A 19,986-nucleotide genomic window follows, 5' to 3' on the forward strand; every position below is an offset into this window, starting at 1 on the left:
ACTCCTGAATCCCTATGTGTGGTGGGATCCTCTCTGTGGTTGTGTATAGGAAGGGAGGAATGAGATAGGTTATTAGGTAGGCAGCTTTTCCTCAAATTGAAAGTAATGTAGAAATGATGTATATGACCTCCAAGTGAATGACTTCATTCATGTTCAGCTTAAATATGGAGAATAGGCATGGGAGTTTGTTGCTTAGAAGATGAAGAATGACATTAGGGACAGCTAGCAATCTCTGGATCTGTATCACAGATAGGTCCTGTTGTCCTCACTTTGCAGTCTAGTCAAGGAAAACCCAATTAGCATGATCATTGTCACACAAGTAATTAGCATAACAGGGACTTTAACCTAGGGACTTGGCTTCTGGTTGTGCTCTGTGTCATAACTGTGGTAGGAAAAATAATATGGCCCCCATGATGTTTTTGCGTATGAAACAGGGGCCTTACCAATCTGTTTAAAAGTTAGGGACCTTAAGGTAGTGAACTCATCTGATTGGAATGCCTTTTTTGGAAGTAGTCAGGTAAGAAATGACTGTGGGCTTGGAGACATTAGGACCTGACTTTCCATTGCTGTCTTTAAAGCTGGAGGGAGGGGCCCTGAGCCAAGGAGTGAGATAGCTCCTAAAAGCTAAGAGCAATCCTTACCCTTCAGCCCCCCAAAAATGGAGAACTTGTTTCTCTGTATAAGGTAGCTGAATCTTGCCAGCAGGCCATGGATGTTTCTCAGGGAGATTGTGGTTGTTTTAAGAGTAGACACTCCTGTTCTGCATCTCTGATTGCCCTGGACCTTAGCTTGACAGTCCTCTAGATCAACAAACCTATCAGAGTAGAGCATCCAATACAATGTCTGTCAGTTCCAGAATCCAAAAATACCTCCTCTTCACTGTACATAGAAGAGGGTTGAGATACACAGCACACACTTGCTATTAGGAAGACTGACTCTCCTGGTGCAAAACTGGCCTCCCAACCACCAGAACTTTGTAGAGATGACATACACCACTGTTCCATATCAGTGTATGCTAGGTCACCTGCTGCTTTGTTCATCAAGTCAGATGTGTCTATGTGTCACCTGAATCACAGACTAGTATATTGTCTTGGTGGGAGACAGATGAGATCCTTGTCAGCTGCTATTCTCTACCATTGAACAAAAGAATAAAAGCATTTTCCATATCAGTACCTGTGTGTCAATTGCCAGGAGCTGTTTATTGCTACAGTGAGAATAGCATCTGAACCAGCAGCTGCAGTCACTCAGTACCTGATAAGCCATCGGCAGTGTACCTGCCACATTGCTCTCTTAGTCCCATTCTTCTGTACAGGCCACACAGACAAGTAAAGAACAGAAGAGGAGAAGTCAGCATTGTAAACCTTGAAGTCAGTGTTGACTGCAGTCTGTAAGATGCCTGTGGGAGTTAGATGCTGGTTTTAGGTAGCTTTAACTTGCCTTCCTTACCATATTGACCTCGAAGGATCATACTTGTGCCAAGTAGCAAAAATAAGAAAGCTCAGGATGGCCGGGCGGTGGTGGCGCACGCCTTTAATCCCAGCACTCGGGAGGCAGAGGCAGGCGGATCTCTGTGAGTTCGAGGCCAGCCTGGTCTACAAGAGCTAGTTCCAGGACAGGCACCAAAAACTTCAGAGAAACCCTGTCTCGAAGAAAAAAAAAAAAAAGAAAGAAAGAAAGAAAAAGAAAGCTCAGGATGTACACAGGGAAATGCTATGAGGTAATGCTCTAACTGGATACCCTGGCAAGGCACTATTCTTAGCTGGGTATGGTGGCACGGGCCATAATCCTAACACTTAAGATGCTAAGACAGGAAGAGTCTACACTGGGTTACAGAGTAAGACCTGTAAAAAGGCATTTCTGTCCCAGCCGCCTATTCCCAAATAACCACTCTGAGGCCTATATTAATTAAATTCTCGGGCGATGATTCAGACTAGTTACTAGCTAACTCTTACATTTTAAGTTAACCCATATTCCTATTTACTCTCTGCCATGTGACAGTACCTTTATTAGCATCTTCTGCTCCCTCTACATCTGGCTAGTGACTCCTAACTCTGCCCCTTTTTGTCCCAGCATCCTCTTAGTCTGGTTTTCCCACTTAACCTTCTCCTGCCCAGCTATAGGCCAGTGAGCTCTTTATTAGCCAGTGAGAGTAATGCATATTCATAGTGTACAAAGATTGTTCTACAGCAAACACCTTGTTTCAAAAATATAGCCACGCACACAGAGCAAAGCTGTAGAAGGCTAAGTGCAGAACATTTGCCTAACTTACATTAGGCTTTGGATGTAATTGTTTCTCTTAAAGGTTCATGAGCTAGAAGCTTTGCCCCTAATGTAGTGGGTGGTCACCACACAGCCCAGCTGACCCAAGACTTACGGTCCTTCTACCTCTGCCTCCCAAGTGCTGGCATAGCTTACCATGTTGGTGACTTCTGACAAAAACAGTCAGCCTACAGAAAACTGTCTGTCACTGACTGTTTTCTCATAGTCTTGTCAGACTTGTTCCCTCCATGTATGTCCTCTAGCTTAGAGTCAGATCTGAGAGCATCACTGTCAGATGACTTTAGCGAGGAAATTTCACAGAGGAGCTGAGCTCTACTTAGTGTCCACCTGGCCCATTTTCAGATGCTCCTAAACAACAAGTATTAGGCCCAGACATCTTGGAGTTGATGGCTACATGGGTAGCTTTAACAAAAAAAGAGAGAGGCAGGCATATGGAACCCCCATAGTTCCAGCATTCAGGAGATGAAAGCAGCAGAGGCAGAAGTTGTCTGGTGGTGCATACTGTTAATCCCAGCACTCAGGAGGCAGAAGCTGGAGGATCTCAGTGAATTCCAGAGTAGCTTGGTCTACGAGATACAGCTAGGACTACACAGACAAATGGTCTCAAGTGGTGGTGCACACCTTTACTCCCAGCACTTGGAAGGCAAAGGCAAGTGGATCTCTGTAAGTTCAAGGCCAGCCTGGTCTGCAAGAGCTAGTTCCAGGACAGTTTCCAAAGCTACAGAGAAACCCTTTCTCAAAAAACCAAAAGAGAGAGAGACAGACAGACAGAATAAATAAGTTGCCATGTAAACTTTTCCTGGGGAGATGGAAATAAACGTCTACTCACCCTAGAAAGGGCCAACTTGGGGAACAAATTTATTGGACTTGCTTATAGAGCATGGGTAATCCCAAAACAGCCATCCCACCAAAAGTCCCACCTGAGAAACTACTTCCTACAGCTGTGTAGATGACATTCACCCCTTCAGTTAGGCTTCCATCCTCTATATACTTTTTCTCTTTCTGTTTTGTTTTTTTAAGACAAGGTCTCACTATGACTAGCCTTAAAGTCACAGAGATCCTCTTGCTTCTTTCTCCCCAGTGCTAGAATTAAAGACATGTGCCACCACACCTGTTTCTTGTATACTCTTACACCTTCCAAGACTTTGGGCAGAATTACATAGAAGTTAGAGGAAGATAATACATAGAGATTAGAGACAAGAGAAAGGAGTAGCTGAAATCTCAGGTTAGCATCCTCTGTGGGTAGTCACAGCTACTCAGATGGAAATAGTGAAGGCTGTTATGCTCAGAGAACAGCTTTCTTTGGCATTATCTCTCCCTACAGCCCTGAATTTCCTAGAACTTTTTTACATACATCAGCCTCCTCTGCCTCCCGACTGCTGGGTTTAAAGGTGTACATCACCATGCCTGGCAGAGGATGGTGTTCTATAATAGAATTTCAAGGGCTGAAGAGATGGCTCAGAGGTTAAGAGCATTGCCTGCTCTTCCAAAGGTCCTGAGTTCAATTCCCAGCAACCACATGGTGGCTCACAACCATCTGTAATGGGGTCTGGTGCCCTCTTCTGGCTTGCAGCTTACACACAGACAGAATATTGTATACATAATAAACAAACAAATAGATAGATAGATAAATAAATAAATAAATAAATATAGAATTTCAAGTAACCCATATTATACAGTGAGCTGAAGACCAGAATGGACTAGGAACGACTCTGTATGTTTGGCTTCAAAGCTTAAAAATATCTCTCCGTTCTACCACTGATCATAACCCCACACAATGGAAAATACAATGCTTATGAAACAGCTTTAAAAAGCCTCATTACTGCCAAACCTGCAAGAAGCAGTCTGATTTGCAATTTCCACTTACAGTATTAAAAATACCCAATTTTCAACAATAATTTACAGGGCATTCAAAGAAACTAGGGAAGTGTGACCTATTTGCAGGAGGAAATACTGCATACAAATCCTTAAATTCTATTGTCATCAACAGAGAGTAAAAAGAAGCCATGGACAGAAAGTACCAGTACCAGTGAAAAAGTATGAAAAAAATGTCATAGCAGATTTGAGCAAAAGAATGAATCAGAGGCTGGGTGGTGATGGCGCATGCCTTTAATCTCAACACTTGGGAGGCAGAGGCAGGCAGATGTATTTCTGAGTTCGAGGCCAACATAGGCTACAGAGTGAATCCCAGGACAGTCAGGACTGTTCAGTAGAGAAAGCCTGTCTTGGGGGAGAAAAAAAGAATCTGAGAGTGCTAAAAGTTAGCTCAATTGGTAAAGGGGTTTTTTACCTTATATACACAAAGCCCTGAGTTGAATTCCTAGCACTTCATAAGACTGGTTACAATGGTACATGCCTGTAATCCCAACCCTTAGGCTGTCAAAACTGAAGGATCAGGAGTTCAAGGTCATCTTCAGCTAATACCAAATTTGAGGCCTGCATTAGACTGTGTCCCAAAAGAAAAGGGGACTCGGGATTGCTCAGTGGTTAACATTACGTTGGCTGTTCTTTCAAATGATCCAGGTTTGATTCCCAGCACCCACATAGCAGCTCACAAGTATCTGTAACTTCAGTTCCAGAGAGGCTCCAAGGCTCTCTTCTGGCCTTTGAGGGCACTGGTACACAAGTGGTGCACTGCCATATGTGAAATCAAAACATTTGTACACATTGAAAAAAATCAAAAAATGAATTAAAGAAAATAATGAGCCTGGCTTAGTGACACATGCCTTTAGTCCCAGCACTAAGAGGTAGAGGCACCACATGGATCTCTGTGAATTCAAGGCCAGCCTGGACTACAGAGTGAGTTTCAGGACAGCCAGAGCTACGTAGGTGAGACCCTGTCTGGGGGAAAAATGTAATTTTTGAAGATTTGTTGAATTGACATCATCCAGTTGGAAAATGGAGAGAAAATAATTAAGAAAAGGAACAAACAGATCTTTGTTTTAGTTTGGGGGGGGGGAATTTCATATTTTAGTTCATTTTCAATATTAGAAATATTAACCTAAGGACTTACACGTGCCTGCAAGTGCTCTCCTGCAGAGCTAGTCTCAGCCCAAATAGAGAAGATCTTCAAAGCAGCAAGAGAATGCAGTCGAACCCAAAGACAGATAATTTCCGTAGATATTCTTTAAGAAAATGAGGGAGCGATAAGCAGTCACTAGTGTTCAGTTGCATTAATCATCAGAGAAGTCCAAGTCAAACCATAGCAAAGTAACTGCTAGAGTGGCTGCAGACAAAATGATTGGTTTCTGGATAAAAGTGGGAGGCTGAGGGGCTAGAGAGATGGCTCAGAGGTTAAGAGCATTGCCTGCTCTTCCAAAGGTCCTGAGTTTAATTCCCAGCAACCACATGTTGGCTCACAACCATCTGTAATGGGGTCTGGTGTCCTCTTCTGGCCTGCAGGCATACACACAGACAGAATATTGTTTAATTAATTAATTAATTTAAAAGGTGGGAGGCTGGTATGTGTCTTCCTTAGTCACTCTCCAGCTTTTTTGTTGTTGTTGTTGTTAAAAGATATACTGTTTTATTTGGACTAGAGAGATAGTTCAGCATTGAAGAGCGCTTAATTTCTCTTGGTCTTAATTGGTATTACTGTTACTGTGATGAGACACCATGACCAAAGCAACTTCGGGAGGAAAGGGTTTGTTTGGCTTATGCTTCCACATCCATAGTCTGTCAGTGAAGAAAGGTCAGGACAGGAACCTCAAGCAAGGCAGGAATCCCTCTGAAGGCAGGAACTGATGCAGAGCCCATGGAAGGGTGCTGCTCACTGGCCTCTTTGACCTTCTTTATAGTACCCAGAATCACCAGACCAAGGATGGTAACAACTCAGTAAATTGCTGGGCCCTTCTCCATCAGTCATTAATTAAGAAAAAGTCCTACTGATGGGTCTTATGGAGGCTTTTGTTGTAAGGAGGCTGCTTGTTGGTTCCCAGCCTCTAGATAATCACACAGAAACTGTATTATTTAAATTACTGCTTGACCCATTAGCTCTAGCTTCTTATTGGCGAACTCTTACATCTTAATTTAACCCTTCTCCATTAATCTGTGCATCACCATGAGGTCGTGGCCTACCAGCAGTTTCAGCTTGGCAGCAGCTCCATGACTTCTCCCTGACTCTGCCTCCTTTCTCCCAACATTCAGTTTAATTTTCCCTACCTAGCTAAGTTCTGCCCTACCAACAGACCAAGGCAGTTTCTTTATTAACCAATGGTATTCACAGCATACAGAGGGGAATCCCACATCACCTCCCCTTTTCTGATTAAAGAAAAAGGAAGATTTTAACTTTAACATAGTAAAATTACTATATATATATATATATATATATATATATATATATATATATATCAAAACAGGTATCAAACAAGAATTAAAGTTACAATATTACTATCTATTTTTCAACTCCAAAGACTTCAGAAGGATATAATATTGCCTAAGTAAACAGGAAGTCCAAAACTCTAGAATTGACAGAGACATCTTGCTGCCTGGACAGTCACCCAAAGTTCTTCTGCACCGTTGGGACGTCAGTCTTCAGCCTACAGGCCCATAGTATCCAGCAGACTTTTCCACGAAGCAAGAAATTTCAAAGACAGTTCCACCAATGTTGGTAGTTTTGTCAGTCACTTTTTTCTGTGTCCTACAGAATGTCTACAGACTCTTTTATGAAATAGGAACCTTGAAGGACAGTCTCACCTTTAGGCAAGTCATTTCTCTGCAGGTCCTACATATCCAGTTCATCAAGCAGTCCAGGCAAGGGCAGTTTCTTGCCCAAATGGCTAACCAACTCCATAAGGAGCCTCTTAAATGCCCATCTTCCTCTTGAAGTAATTGGTGCTCTCAGGAGCAGATGTGTCTCTTTATCATGTAAAGTCCTAAGTTCTTAAAACATTTAAATGCCATATTCCGTAGGTCTTTGAAAGATTTGAAGAATACCTATCTAACTGAAATATATCTCTATATATCTAGAAAACCTAACTAGCATGACTACAAGCTTGACTATTATAGATGATTCTCTATTAACCTGTATTTCTTAATTATACATTACATTTCTAAATGAGCTACACAAACACAATACCTTAATCAAGGGCAGAAATGTACATACACATATAACAAAATTGACCTTAAATTTCTATCAATAAACCAAGATCCATGTCAATGCAAATCTCTATAGCAGGCATTTTCTCAAATGAGATTTCCTCCTTTCAGATGACTCTAGTTTGTGTCAAGTTGACATAAAATGAGCTAGCATGTTCTTGTAGAAGACCCAAGTTTATTTCCTAGCACCCACATGGTGGCTCACAAACCACCCATAACTCCCCTCCAAAGGGATCAGACACCCGTTTTTCAATTTCATAGACACCAGGCATGTTCATGTTGCACACGCAGTTGTAGGCAGAACACTCATACAAAGATTAAGTAAACTTTTTTTTATGTGCTTGGTACAGTATGTACACTTTTAATTCCAGCACTAATGAAGCAGAGGCAGGTGTATTTCTATGGTTTAGAGGTCAACCTGGCCTACATAGCAAATTCCTGACCAGCCAGAACTACACAATGAGACCCTGTCTGTCTCTTTTGTCTGTCTTGTTGTTTTTGTTGTTGTTTTTGTTTGGGGGGGGTGTTTGTTTGTTTATGGGAACAGGGTTTCTCTATGTAGTCCTAGCTGTTCTGGAGCTCGCTAGGCTGTCAAACTTACAGAGATCCTGCCTACCTCTGCCTTCTAAGTGCTAGGATTAAAAGCATTTGCCACCACTGCCCAGGCAAGACCTTGACTGTCTTATGGCTTTTCAAAACAAGGCTTCTCCATATAGTCCTGGAATTGCATGTATGTTATCCTCGAACTCAGAGATCTGCCTGCCTATGCCTATGCTAATGCCTCTCAAGTGCTAGGATTAAAGGTGTGTACTGCCACCTGGCCAAGACCCTATCTCTTGAGAGAGAAGAAAAAGTGTACACATTCATGGATTGGGAGATCAGAGGACAACATTCAGGAGTCATTCTCCCTCTATTATGTGGGGTCCCAGGACCGGTGGCAATCGCCCCCACCCACTAAGCCATCTCACCAGCATTTAGCCTTATTTTTTGAGACAGGGTTTCTCATTGAACCTCAAACCCAACAATTGAACAAGACTAGTTAGCCAGCAAACCCTAGGGATCTTCCTGTCTCTACCTCTCCAGTACTAGGCTAAGACACCTGCCTTTTACATGAGTGCTGAGAATCTCAATTCAAGTTATGCTTGTATATGGCAAACACTTTAACCAACTGAGCTATCCAACCCTTTTTCTTAATTTTTTTTTAAAAGAAATTGCCCTAAGCTAGTTGTGACATACATTTATAATCCCAACACTTAAAGAGGTTTCAAGTCATCCTTGTCTACATAGTAAATTATGGACCAGCCATGACTGCATAGTAAGATTTAGCAGGGGCTGGGGAGGTGTAGAGAGAACAGAAGAGAAGGAAGCCCCCTAAGATTACTTCCCATTATCCTTGGGTAATGAAGCACAAGTAGTGCCAGAATGATGGGATGTCAGTGGCTGCACAGAGGATGTCTCTGAGTCTTCCTGTTGAACATTAATTAGGTCAGCAAACATAGCCAGCCTCAGCTTAGACTTCTCTTCCTGTCCTGCTTCTGGAAGCACATCCTGTGGGACTCTTTCCTGCCTAGTTTACAGTCTTGTTGCCGGATCACTCTAACAAAGGAAGCAACTATGGCTTCTCAGTTCCCTGCAACAATGCACTCTCATAGTGGCAGTCCTTTTTGTTGTGGGCCCATTCTTGCCCTTTCTGGTTTGTTTGTGTTTGTTCTTGTTTTGGATTTTCAAGACGGGCTTTCTGTGTAGACCTGGCTGTCCTGGAACTTGCTCTGTAGACCAGGCTAGCCTAGAACTCAGATATCTACCTGCCTCTGCCTCCTAAATGCTAGGATTGAAGGCATGCACCACCACTGCCCAGCAAAACCTTGAGTCTTACTGAGCAATATTGAGAAGTTCATTTACTCATGTACTACTCTCATTTGGCAGTAGTAATGAAGTCACTTTAAACCTGATCTCCTGGACACACTCTTAATCCTAATACAGGAGGCAGAGACAGGCTTTGTGAATTTGAGGCCAGCCTAGCCTATGTGATGAGCTCCAGGCCAGCCAAGGCACAGTGAGATCTTGATTCCAAAAGAAAATAATAATGATTAAGCTTGTTCTCCCTATTCAACAAAATTTAGACTTTGCCTATTGTTCTGTAACTTGAACTGGGTGTAAATTCTTTCCACACTAAAGTTCTGCTTTCTTCGTTTCAGGCCACAGAAAGATTGTACCTAAATAAAAGTAGCAGTCAGTTTTCTGGTACATTTGGTTATTTTTGGATAGTGATCTGGTGTCTAGGGAGGAAACTGCAGCAGTATTTAAGTATCTGTAGTGCAGTGGAAGCACTTCCTGCCTAGATTGCAGCACGTCCTGCTGAACTACCCCACTGGTTCCATCTTGTAGCTGGCCACCCTCTGTCTCAATTGCAAACTTGTTTTGATCCTGCTGCCCTCCCTCTGCCTTTTGAAGGCCCTTGGTGTAACAGAGAAAGGTGGAAATGTTGGTTTGTAATTGGGAGCAGCACTACAAAATACCAACACAACAAGAAGTCCCTGGCAAAAAGTTAGGGTGCCCTTCTTATCAGTTCAGATGGTTCTAGGAACAATCGCACTTTGAAAGCATGAGCTTTTGACTTGGGATGCCTGCTCTTTCGATAGGGAAGTAATAGGACTGGCCGTAGAATTGCTCATTCTCAGGCCAAGTGCTCAAAGGCCCAGGTTGTGTAAGGTTTGGGCTCCCATGTCTTTTTTTTTTTTTTTTTTAAGATTTATGTATGTATGTATGTATGTATTATGTGTACAGTGTTCTGTCTGCATGTATGCCTGCACTCCAGAAGAGGGCACCACCAGATCTCATTACAGATGGTTGTGAGCCACCATGTGGTTGCTGGGAACTGAACTCAGGATCTCTGGAAGAGTAGTCATTGCTCTTAACCTTTGAACTATCTCTCCAGCCCTGGGCTCCCAGTTTTTAGGTACTAGCTTTGTATATATAAAATTTGAATTAGGAAAAAGCTGAGTTTCTTCTTCCCGTTGTCAGCCTGTAGTATTCCTAGAATGGTGAAGTCATTTTTCTAAATGTTAAGTGCCAGGCATTATGCCTAATTATTTTAATGATTTTAAATGGAATCCAAATTTTAAATCTGGTTTCCAAAAACAACATTAGAATGTCATGTTTTTCTAATTTAAAAAGGAGGAAACTGAGTCTCCTGGCAGTTGGGAAATTTACCCAACGTAATATAGTTGATAAACTTTAACCTGGTACTTAGACTCCAAAACATAAGCCCTTTTCACTGTTTAAATGTCACCAGAAACCTCAAATACCATTACATGTGGAAAAAATAATATTAATGATCATACTATTTTTCATTTACCTTCCCTGCCAACTCCAGTTTTTTTCTTTTCTCAGTGAAGAAAAAATGACTGCTGCTCGCATTAGAAAATGCCACAAGTGTGGGACTGGCCTCATCAAATCTGAAGGCTGCAACCGCATGTCTTGCCGCTGTGGTGCTCAGATGTGCTACCTCTGTCGAGTTTCTATCAATGGCTATGACCATTTCTGCCAGCATCCTCGTTCTCCAGGAGCCCCTTGCCAGGAATGTTCCAGGTGCTCCCTCTGGACTGACCCCACTGTAAGTAGATGCATGAGAGCCCAGTTCCATATATGGGAAAACAGCCACACATTTCTGTAATGAAAACTATTTTGTTTATATGTAACAGGTTCTGACTCATGGAAACATACAAGAGATTACATAGACCATAGGAAAAACTAAGAATGTCATCAAAAAATGTTCATCACAAAATATGATGGGTGTGATGGGCATGCTTTGTAGCTGTTCTCAGAAGGTTGAGGTCAGAGACTCACTGAGATCAACCGAGCAACAGAGTGTGACCCTCATCTTTAAAAAATTAAAAAAAAAAAAAAAAAAAAAAAAAAAAAAAGGCTTGTGGGCAAATTCCTCCAATCCTGGGAAATAAACATTTTCTCTGTCGTCTGAAGTATTGTGCAGAATGATGGAGTGTTACCAACAAAACAATACTGCCACCAAGGCCCCACAGCTTTCACTAGAAAGTGCTGCAGCGTTTTCAGGACTGTCACAGACATTACCCCACACTTGTAATTCCAATATTCAGAGGATGAGGCAGGAGGATTACAAGTTTAAGACTATGTAGGGGGTTTGGGACCCTTCCCAAAAATCTAAAAACCAAATAAATGTGTTATAGGTCTAGAATACAGTATCTTATAGAAACACAAGGAAGGGTAGCTTAATATTGGCAGCATTTTTGTTTTTCTTCTTTTGTAGCCCTGACTGTCATGGAACTCACTGTATGGACCAGGCTGGCCTTAAACTTGGAGATTCTCCTGCCTCTGCTTCCTGAGTGCTGGGATTAAAGGCATCAATCCCCCACCCCCCATTGTAATTTTAAGAAGCAACACACTAGAGAAAAACAACATGCAACAGAGTTTATGTGGAGGGGTTTTTATTAGGGAAAAAGGAGTGTAAAATGGGGGAAGGGGAGCTAGGACATCTGCTCCTCTGGGGACAGGAGCAGCAGAAGAAAAAGGCAGAGAGAGAGAGATGGGGGAGAAACAGAGACAGGCAGAGAAAGAGAGAAGTAGAGAGATAGGAGGTGGGCAGGGTCCTTTTAAAAGGGAACATAGTGAGTGTGCACAGGAGGTGCTCTTAGTGGCTACAGCTGAGGGTGTATCCTGTCAGAACCTCAAGGGCAGGCCAGTACAGGTGTCTGAATACTAACACCCCCTCACCCTGCCCGCCCAGCTTTGTTCTTGATATAAACTTCAAAAATGTTATGCTGGGTGGTAGTAGTGTACACCTTTAATGCCAGCACTAAAGATGTCAGAAGCATGCGAATCTCTTGAGTTCAAGCACACCCTGGTCTACAGAACTAGTTCCAGGACTGTCCGGGCTACAAAGAGAAATCTTGTCTCAAAAACAAACTAATAATAATAATAATAATGTTGTTGTTGTTGTTACAATACTTGCCTAGCATGCAAGAGGTCCTGTGTTCAAAATCCAATACCACAGAAGAAGAATAAAATAGGGGACTGAAGAAATGGGTCAGCAATTAAGAGCACTTGTTGTTTTTGCAGAGAACCTGGGTTCCAGTACCCACATTGTAGCAAATCCATGGCTCTAGTTTTAGGAGATCTGATAGTCTCAATGACCTTCATGATTTACATGCATAAATGCAGGCAAAACAATCATACATATAAAATCTTTTTAAGAAATAGTAGCATTAGAAGAATATTTTTCTTTATGGTGGGAATGAGTATCAGTTGTTAGGGTTTGCATGGTTTGCATGAGACCTGGATTTCATTCCTGGCACCACATAAACCTGGAGTGTTGTTGAACACCTACACTCCCATCACTGGTAAAGTAAAAGGAAATCATAAATTCTAAGTCATCTTAACTACATACAGGTTTCAGGCCCTCCTAGGCTATATGAAACCAAACCTGTCTATCACCAAGAGGCTGGAGAGATGGCTCTGCAGTTAAGAGCCATTCTTATGGAAGACCCATGTTTCATACTCAGCACCTACTTGTTGGCTCATAACCTCCTGTAACTCTAGCTCTAAAGGTTCCTATACCCTCCCTGGCTTCAGAGGATATTGCACACATGTGGTACACAGACAGACATGCAGACAAAACCACCCATACACATAAAATAATAAATAGATTTTTTTTTAAAGGGGGGGGCAGGGTAATGGCACACACCTTTAATCTCAGCACCAGAGGCAGAGACATTCACATCTCTATGAGTTCTACCAAGTAAGTTTCAGGACAGCCAAGGCTACACAGAGAGACCCTGTCTTAAATAGCAAAACAAAAAAAAGAGAGCACACCCTTTTCCTCCTGGGTTGCCTTGTGTTGATATAGGGGTTTGTGCCTCATCTTACTGCATCTTGTTAGGCCGTATTTGTTTGAGATCACTGGGAAGCCTGCTCTTTTCTGAAGGGAAATTGAGGAACAGTGGATAGAGGAGGTGTGGGGAGGAGCAACTGGGATAAGTGGAGGGAGGGAAACCTTGGTCAGAATGTATTGTATGAAAAAAAAGAATTTTTGAAAAAAAGACACTGTCAGCCGGAAATGTTGGGTGCCCACCTTTAATCCCAACACACCAGAGGCAAAGATAGACAGATCTCCAAGTTCGAGGCCAGCCTGGTCTACATATGAAGTTCCAGGACAACCTGTTACACATAGAAACCCTGTCAGGAGGAAGCAGGGGGAGGATATTAGTCTTTAGACATCAGTACTGGCCTGCCCTTGAGGTCCTGACATGATACATTCTCAGCTGCAGCCAGTAAGAGTACCTTCTGCCCACATTCCCTACATTCCCTCTCTCTGTGTGTGTCTTCTCTGTCTCTCTCTGCCTCTCTGTCTCCAGAGGCCAGTCTCCCTTCCCTCCCCCCTTTTCCCATTCACTTTCCCCCCATACAAAACCCTTCTACCTGAGCTCTGTCGCATCACATCATTCTTCTCTCTTGCACTGCATTTTAAAATTACAACAACTCAAAAGGAAAAAACAAAAACAGGTATCTATGGTAGTTCTTGTACTCAGAAGGCTGAGGTAAAAGGCTCTCTCCTGCCGGGCGGTGGTGGCGCACGCCTTTAATCCCAGCACTCAGGAGGCAAAGGCAGGCGGATCTCTGGGAGTTCGAGGCCAGCCTGGTCTACAAGAGCTAGTTCCGGGACAGGCACCAAAGCTACAGAGAAACCCTGTCTCGAAAAACCGAAAAAAAAAAAAAGGGCTCTCTCCTTCTACCTGTCTAACTCAGGAATGTTAAGCTTCTCTATAGACGCTACCTCTTGTCGCCTCTGCTTTGGTTCCATTAGCAACAGAGATAGGAACTTTGCCTGTATTTTAGATCGGGATGGACCCAGCTAATGTCCCCTTCCTGTGGCAGAGACAAATATTCTGCTGTGAGTCAACTCAGTTGACTCCTGCTGGAAGAGATGGGTAGGAAAGTGAAAAGTTACAGGAAGCAGAGAAGCTCATACAAAGCTGCCAGCTTCCTGCCTATCCACGGCCTATTGGGGTTATGGTACTGACACCCCTAATCATCTAGAACATGGAGATGGCATATTACCCATCAAAGTTTGCTTCCTTTTGTAGGAGCCATGTTGTTGAGGGATTGGGAAGGTGGCAGTATGCACATTGAAGTAACAGAGCCAGTGTGGGGGCAGCAGTGTACAAAAGGGGTTTGTTGTTTCAATGGGTTCTCACTGTGCTACCTGTGTGGCCTTAATCGACCACTTGCAGTCCTCCTGCTTAAGCCTTCCGAGGAACTGGGATTATGGCCACATGCATGTTCCCAGCAAGAGCAGAAATTTGAATGTGTATCAACTAATGTGTTAATGGCCAGTTAAGAAAGGTATACAAAACTGCTCTGTAGTAAAAGATTGTACATTTAGAAACACATTTTAATTAATTTATTTTTATTACATGTGTACTCATTTGATTGTGTGTATATCTGTGTGAAGGTGTCAGATCACCTGAAACTGAAGTTACAGGCAGTTATGAACTGCCATGTGAGTGCTGGGAATTGAATCCAGGTCCTGGAAGAGCAGCCAGTGATCTTAACCACTGTGCCATCTCTCCAGCCCCTAGAACCACGGTTTTTTAAATAGCTGAAACCATGATATATGTCATATTTTATATATGCGCAGTTTAGAATAATACAAAAATGCCATATGCATGTCAGTTTTCTTCAAATATGGAAAAGAATGTGAAAGATTGCTATATAGAAAAAGTTATATGGGCTGGGCGAAGGTGGCATGTGTGTTTAATCTCAGCACTTGGGAGGCAGCTCCCCGAGAGTTCAAGGCCAGCCTGTTCTACAAAGCAAGTTCCAGAACAGGTTTCAAAGCTACGGGGAAACCCTGTCTCAAAAAAGAAAAGAAAAGAAAAAAAAAAGAGTTATGAATAACTGGGACCACAGACCAATTACCATAGGGCCAGCTGGCAACCAGGACTAAGGACTGCGGAACCAGCATGGTGAGGGTGTGGCCTATTTCAGGGACTGTTATTCACCTTGGCATTTATGCTGGTCACAGGAGGCTACTTACAGTTACCATGACTTCAAGCTCCCAGAGCTGAAAATCTGTTCCTTGGTGTAGAATCTTCTGGTTGTAGAAATTTATGTTTATCCAGGATTCTGTCACCCAAAGCAAAGACTGCTTTCTGCCTTTGGTGTGGAAATGCACAGCATTCATATCATAAGAAGGAGCCAGGTCACTAGTTAGTCACTCTGGTAGCCATGGATTATCTTGGAGATTGACTTAAATACGTGTTAGAGGGGGATAAAATCAGACCACCTCCAGAGCTACCACAGTGGTAAAGCAGTGCCGTTCTGAGGGCCAGGCATGCCTGCATCAGTAATCCTCCGCCGTGAGCAGGCTCCTGCCGCTATTGTGCCAGTACAGTCTCAACACTTACCTGGTCGTTCTGAAACCTCCAGCCAGCCTGTCCTCTGTCTCCAAGAGGGGGGTCTGTGAAACAAAGAGGTTTTGTGGGTAGAAAGTATAATCTTCCCAAATTGCTGGTTGTGGGGAGGCAGCCTGCAAGGAAAGTGGTACACTTGAGATGCTTAGGATGTCCCTTGAGCTAGGCCTGGTCATTTCACTGACTCCTGCAACCACCTCTCTAGCTTGCATCTCTAGAGGCTCAGGAGGAAATGGAGTCTTACTCCTAATCAGGGGCTCTTTCTAGAGCTATACTTCATCTATAGAAACAGCACAGTGGCCGGGCGGTGGTGGCGCACGCCTTTAATCCCAGCACTTGGGAGGCAGAGGTAGGCGGATCTCTGTGAGTTCGAGACCAGCCTGGTCTACAAGAGCTAGTTCCAGGACAGGCTCCAAAGCCACAGAGAAACCCTATCTCGAAAAACCAAAAAAAAAAAAAAAAAAAGAAACAGCACAGTGGGCATTGCCACACAGGGTTGGGAGTTCAGCAGCTTATTCCTCCATACCTCCTCTTCCCCTACATGAAATGCTGTTTTGCACCTTTTCTGTCTACCATAGTAGGTATTTTTCCCTGTTTTCTTGAATTGCCGGCTTGTAGGCTGAGGAAAGTTCTGTGGTCACTCAAAGTTTGAAAAGAAGGTCAAGCAAATGGCAGTCCCCCTAATTTCCTCTGGACCATAGTAGAGATTTTGTTCTACTTATCCCATTCTCATCAAACCAGGGATCAGCCTGGTTTCCTTGATTCTCACCAGGATACGGATTGAATTCCAACCTAGCATCTGCTGAGTCCTCTGAGAACACAAAGCCATTCAGAATCGCCTGAGACAAAGCTTACACTGTCCTGCCCCAGCCTCTGCTTCATTAACTAGCAGGCCAGGAAGAAGCTCGCATTGTCAGAGGGGGAATTGTTCCTGCACAGCTTGGGGTGAAGAAAAGTTTTGAGTCCTTAATAACTAGAGGTGGCTTAGGAGCCTGAAAGGACTCTGTGCTGAGGGCTTAGATGGCAAATAGTAGTTGTCTTTGTTTGCTACCACAAATACCTTAGTATGCCAGAAACAAGTCATGAAGCAAACTGCCTTCTTTAGGAAGAAGGGAAAACAGGAGCGATGTGGTACAGTGTACATAGCTCAATGCTAGAGTGTTGCCCAAAAGAGGGGAGGGGAGGGGCAGGTGTTGCTCTGCAGTGGAGAATTGTGCAGAACAGGACTAATCCCAGGGTTGAATTCTGCTTGTCCACACATAGCAAAGAATGAGGCAGCCAACACCAGAAAGCTGTACCTGACTAGAGCTGTGTTCACAAGAGCATTGCTTGGCAGACTGTGCACTAGAATGGTGGGATTGATGACATAGACATAAGTAAGCAGGGAGGATAGCTCAGTGGTTACCTAGCATATGGGAGGCCCTGGGTTTAGTTCAAAGTACCACCCACCCACCCCCAAAAGCCAAAGAAAATAAATAATTATTATTAAACACTTGACATGGTGATGTATATCTTTAATCCCAGCACAGAATTTGAGATTGGCCAGGGGTAAGACCATTTCTCAAAAAAAAAATAAATAGGATAGATAGACAGACAGGTATCTTTTTTCTTCTTTTATTTTTTTTTTAATTTTTATTTATTATTTATTATGTATACAATGGTCTATTTGTGTGTATGCCGAAGGCCAGAAGAGGGCACCAGACCTTATTACAGATGGTTGTGAGCCACCATGTGGTTGCTGGGAATTGAACTCAGGACCTTTGGAAGAGCAGGCAATGCTCTTAACCACTGAGCCATCTCTCCAGCCCCCGACAGACAGATATCTTAAGAGCCAGGCATGGCTACTACTCTCCCTACAAAGTGAGACTGTCTCAGAAAGACCCCCCCCCAAAAAAAAAGAGTCAGGGTTCGTCTTGGGTTTGGGTTTAAGGCTTTTGTTCTGTGGGGTGTGTGTTACAGTGCTAGCAGTAGACCCCAAGGTCTAAGACCCTCCAAGCTAACACTTTGCCACTGAGCTACATCCTGAGCTCTTCTTTGTTTTTAGTTTGGGGTTTGTTTGTTTGTTTGTTTGTAGACAGGATTCATTTGGCTTTCCTACTGCCTTATCTCACCAAGTGCTGGGATGACAGGTGCGAGCCATCACAACAGGCTTCTTTGAATATATGTTTGGAGCCTGTTCTGAGAAAACGCTAAAACCATTAAGACACCTGTCTTGCTCCAGTTTCACTGGTGAAACCTGCTGGAGATTGTGGTCAGTAAATAGTAGCTCAGCTTCTGCCCTACCCAGGTCACCTGTGCTCAGGTCTCTTGTCCCCAGGCTACCTTCTCCCCTGAGTGGCTACAGCATCTTGGAGACCCTGGTTCTAGTGGCTCTTCAGAGACAGAACAAGGAGCCTCAGGAATAGTAAAGGCTGTAGAAATAAATTTGAGAGGCCTAAAAAGAAAAGATAGAAACCTAGCAAGAAGATTCTCTCATGCTCACCCCCTACCACCATCCTGGTCAGATCTCCTGTGCTGGAGTTACAGGAGGGTTACAAAAATGCCATGTGGGTACTGGGAACTAAACCCCAGTATTTTTTTTTTTTTTGAAGGCAGTTCTCCAACTTTATTTGAGATTCAGTAGGTTAGTTCTCATCCACATTGACTGTCTGTAGATTTTTGAATGTGGTAACAGGCACATAAGTTACCAATGTGTAGAGTTTGTTTGGTGAGTCCTCATCCTCATTACGTTTTCTGGACAAAGTACCCAGATACGATATGGAACATTCCTTATTCCTTTGGCCCAGACGGCTTTATTGAGCCTGGTATCAATCCGCACATCTGGAGTCCCCATCTCCTTCATGGCAAATTTCCGGATTTCTTTGAGTGCCCTAGGAGCACGCTTCTTGAAGCCCACGCCATGGATGTGCTTGTGAATGTTGATGGTGTATTCTCGGGTCACCACCTCATTGATGGCAGAACGGCCCTTCTTCTTCTCGCCACCCTTCTTTGCGGGAGCCATTCTGCCGGGCCCAAGCTGGAAAGGCTAAACCCCAGTATTCTACAAGAGCAGTAAGCACTCTAAATCACTGGGCCATTTCTCCAGCCCCTCATCATTTTCCCTTAACTTTTAAATTTTATTTTCTACAAAAATAAAAGGGGTACTTGGGGTATAGGTTGTTTGATAGTGTACTTACCTAGCATGCATGAAACCCTGTGTTCTATTCTCCTAGAACTGAGCATGGTAGTACACACCTATCTCATCAATCACAGGACTTGGGAGATAGAGACAAAAGAGATGAGAAGTTGTCTTCGGCTACGTAGTGAGTTCAAAGGCAGCCTGGGCTTGGGGGATCCTTGCTTGCCTCATGGGGCGCGGGGAAGTGAGCCTCTTATCGAGGGTCACTGTTAGTGAGGGCCACACCTATTTGTTTGTTTTGTTTTTGTAGCCCTGACCTGGAACTTGGTTTGTAGACCAGGCTGACCTCAAACTCCCAGCTTGCTGGGATTAAAGGCATGCACCACCAATGCCCAGCGTAGCTAGGAATTCTTAATTTCCCACAGACTTGCATGCACCACTATGCCCAACTATATTAGCCTGTGGTTTTTTGTGTTTGTTTTTATGTTGTTGTTTAACATTCCCACTCTCATGCCTCGTTTTATACACAGGCCCTAGACTTACAGAATCCCCCCCCCCACTTCCTCCCCTTTGGCCTACAGTCAGATAGTTTGACTGTAAACGCGTGCTATGAACTACCCATCAATCACATTTTATAAACCTCTCCCTTCCTCTAAAATGCAAGAGGACTTCATCTCTCAGAACCCTCACCATGTTGTTGCATGTCTTCATCTATAGTATTAAAACAATCTCTTACCCAAAAACAGTTGACCTCCTTGTCCCTCTTAAATCCCAGTTTCAAAACCTTCTAGCTAGCTATCCATGGTGGTACAGGCCTTTAATTCAGACACTTGGGATGCAGAGTTCAGGCCAGCCTGATCTACATAACAAGTTCCAGGACATCTGGGGCTACATAATAGAGAGAGACTGTCTCAAAATAAACAAAACAAAACACGCTTGCAGTCACCAATTCCAGCAGCTGGCCTTGGCTGTTATTCGCAGTCACTGTCTTCAATCCCAGTGTTCCTGTAAGAAAATGCGAGAAGGAGGGCAAGGAAAGTG

At 43.4% G+C, this 19,986-nt stretch overlaps 1 protein-coding gene and 1 pseudogene across 2 annotated transcripts in view; one reads left to right on the forward strand and one right to left on the reverse strand.

Annotated features, from left to right (window-relative positions):
- Positions 1-19,986, forward strand: part of Rnf216 (ring finger protein 216) — a 122,840-nt gene that overhangs the window by 94,249 nt on the left and 8,605 nt on the right. For both annotated transcript variants that reach the window (XM_057765282.1, XM_057765283.1), the window contains exon 15: positions 10,771-10,993. In XM_057765282.1, coding sequence (XP_057621265.1) covers positions 10,771-10,993 — 223 coding nt within the window. The remainder of the gene's footprint in view (positions 1-10,770; positions 10,994-19,986) is intronic.
- Positions 18,422-18,846, reverse strand: LOC130871720 (60S ribosomal protein L31-like; annotated as a pseudogene).

The sequence above is a fragment of the Chionomys nivalis genome, chromosome 3, assembly GCF_950005125.1.
Source record: "Chionomys nivalis chromosome 3, mChiNiv1.1, whole genome shotgun sequence".
Lineage (NCBI taxonomy): Eukaryota > Metazoa > Chordata > Mammalia > Rodentia > Cricetidae > Chionomys > Chionomys nivalis.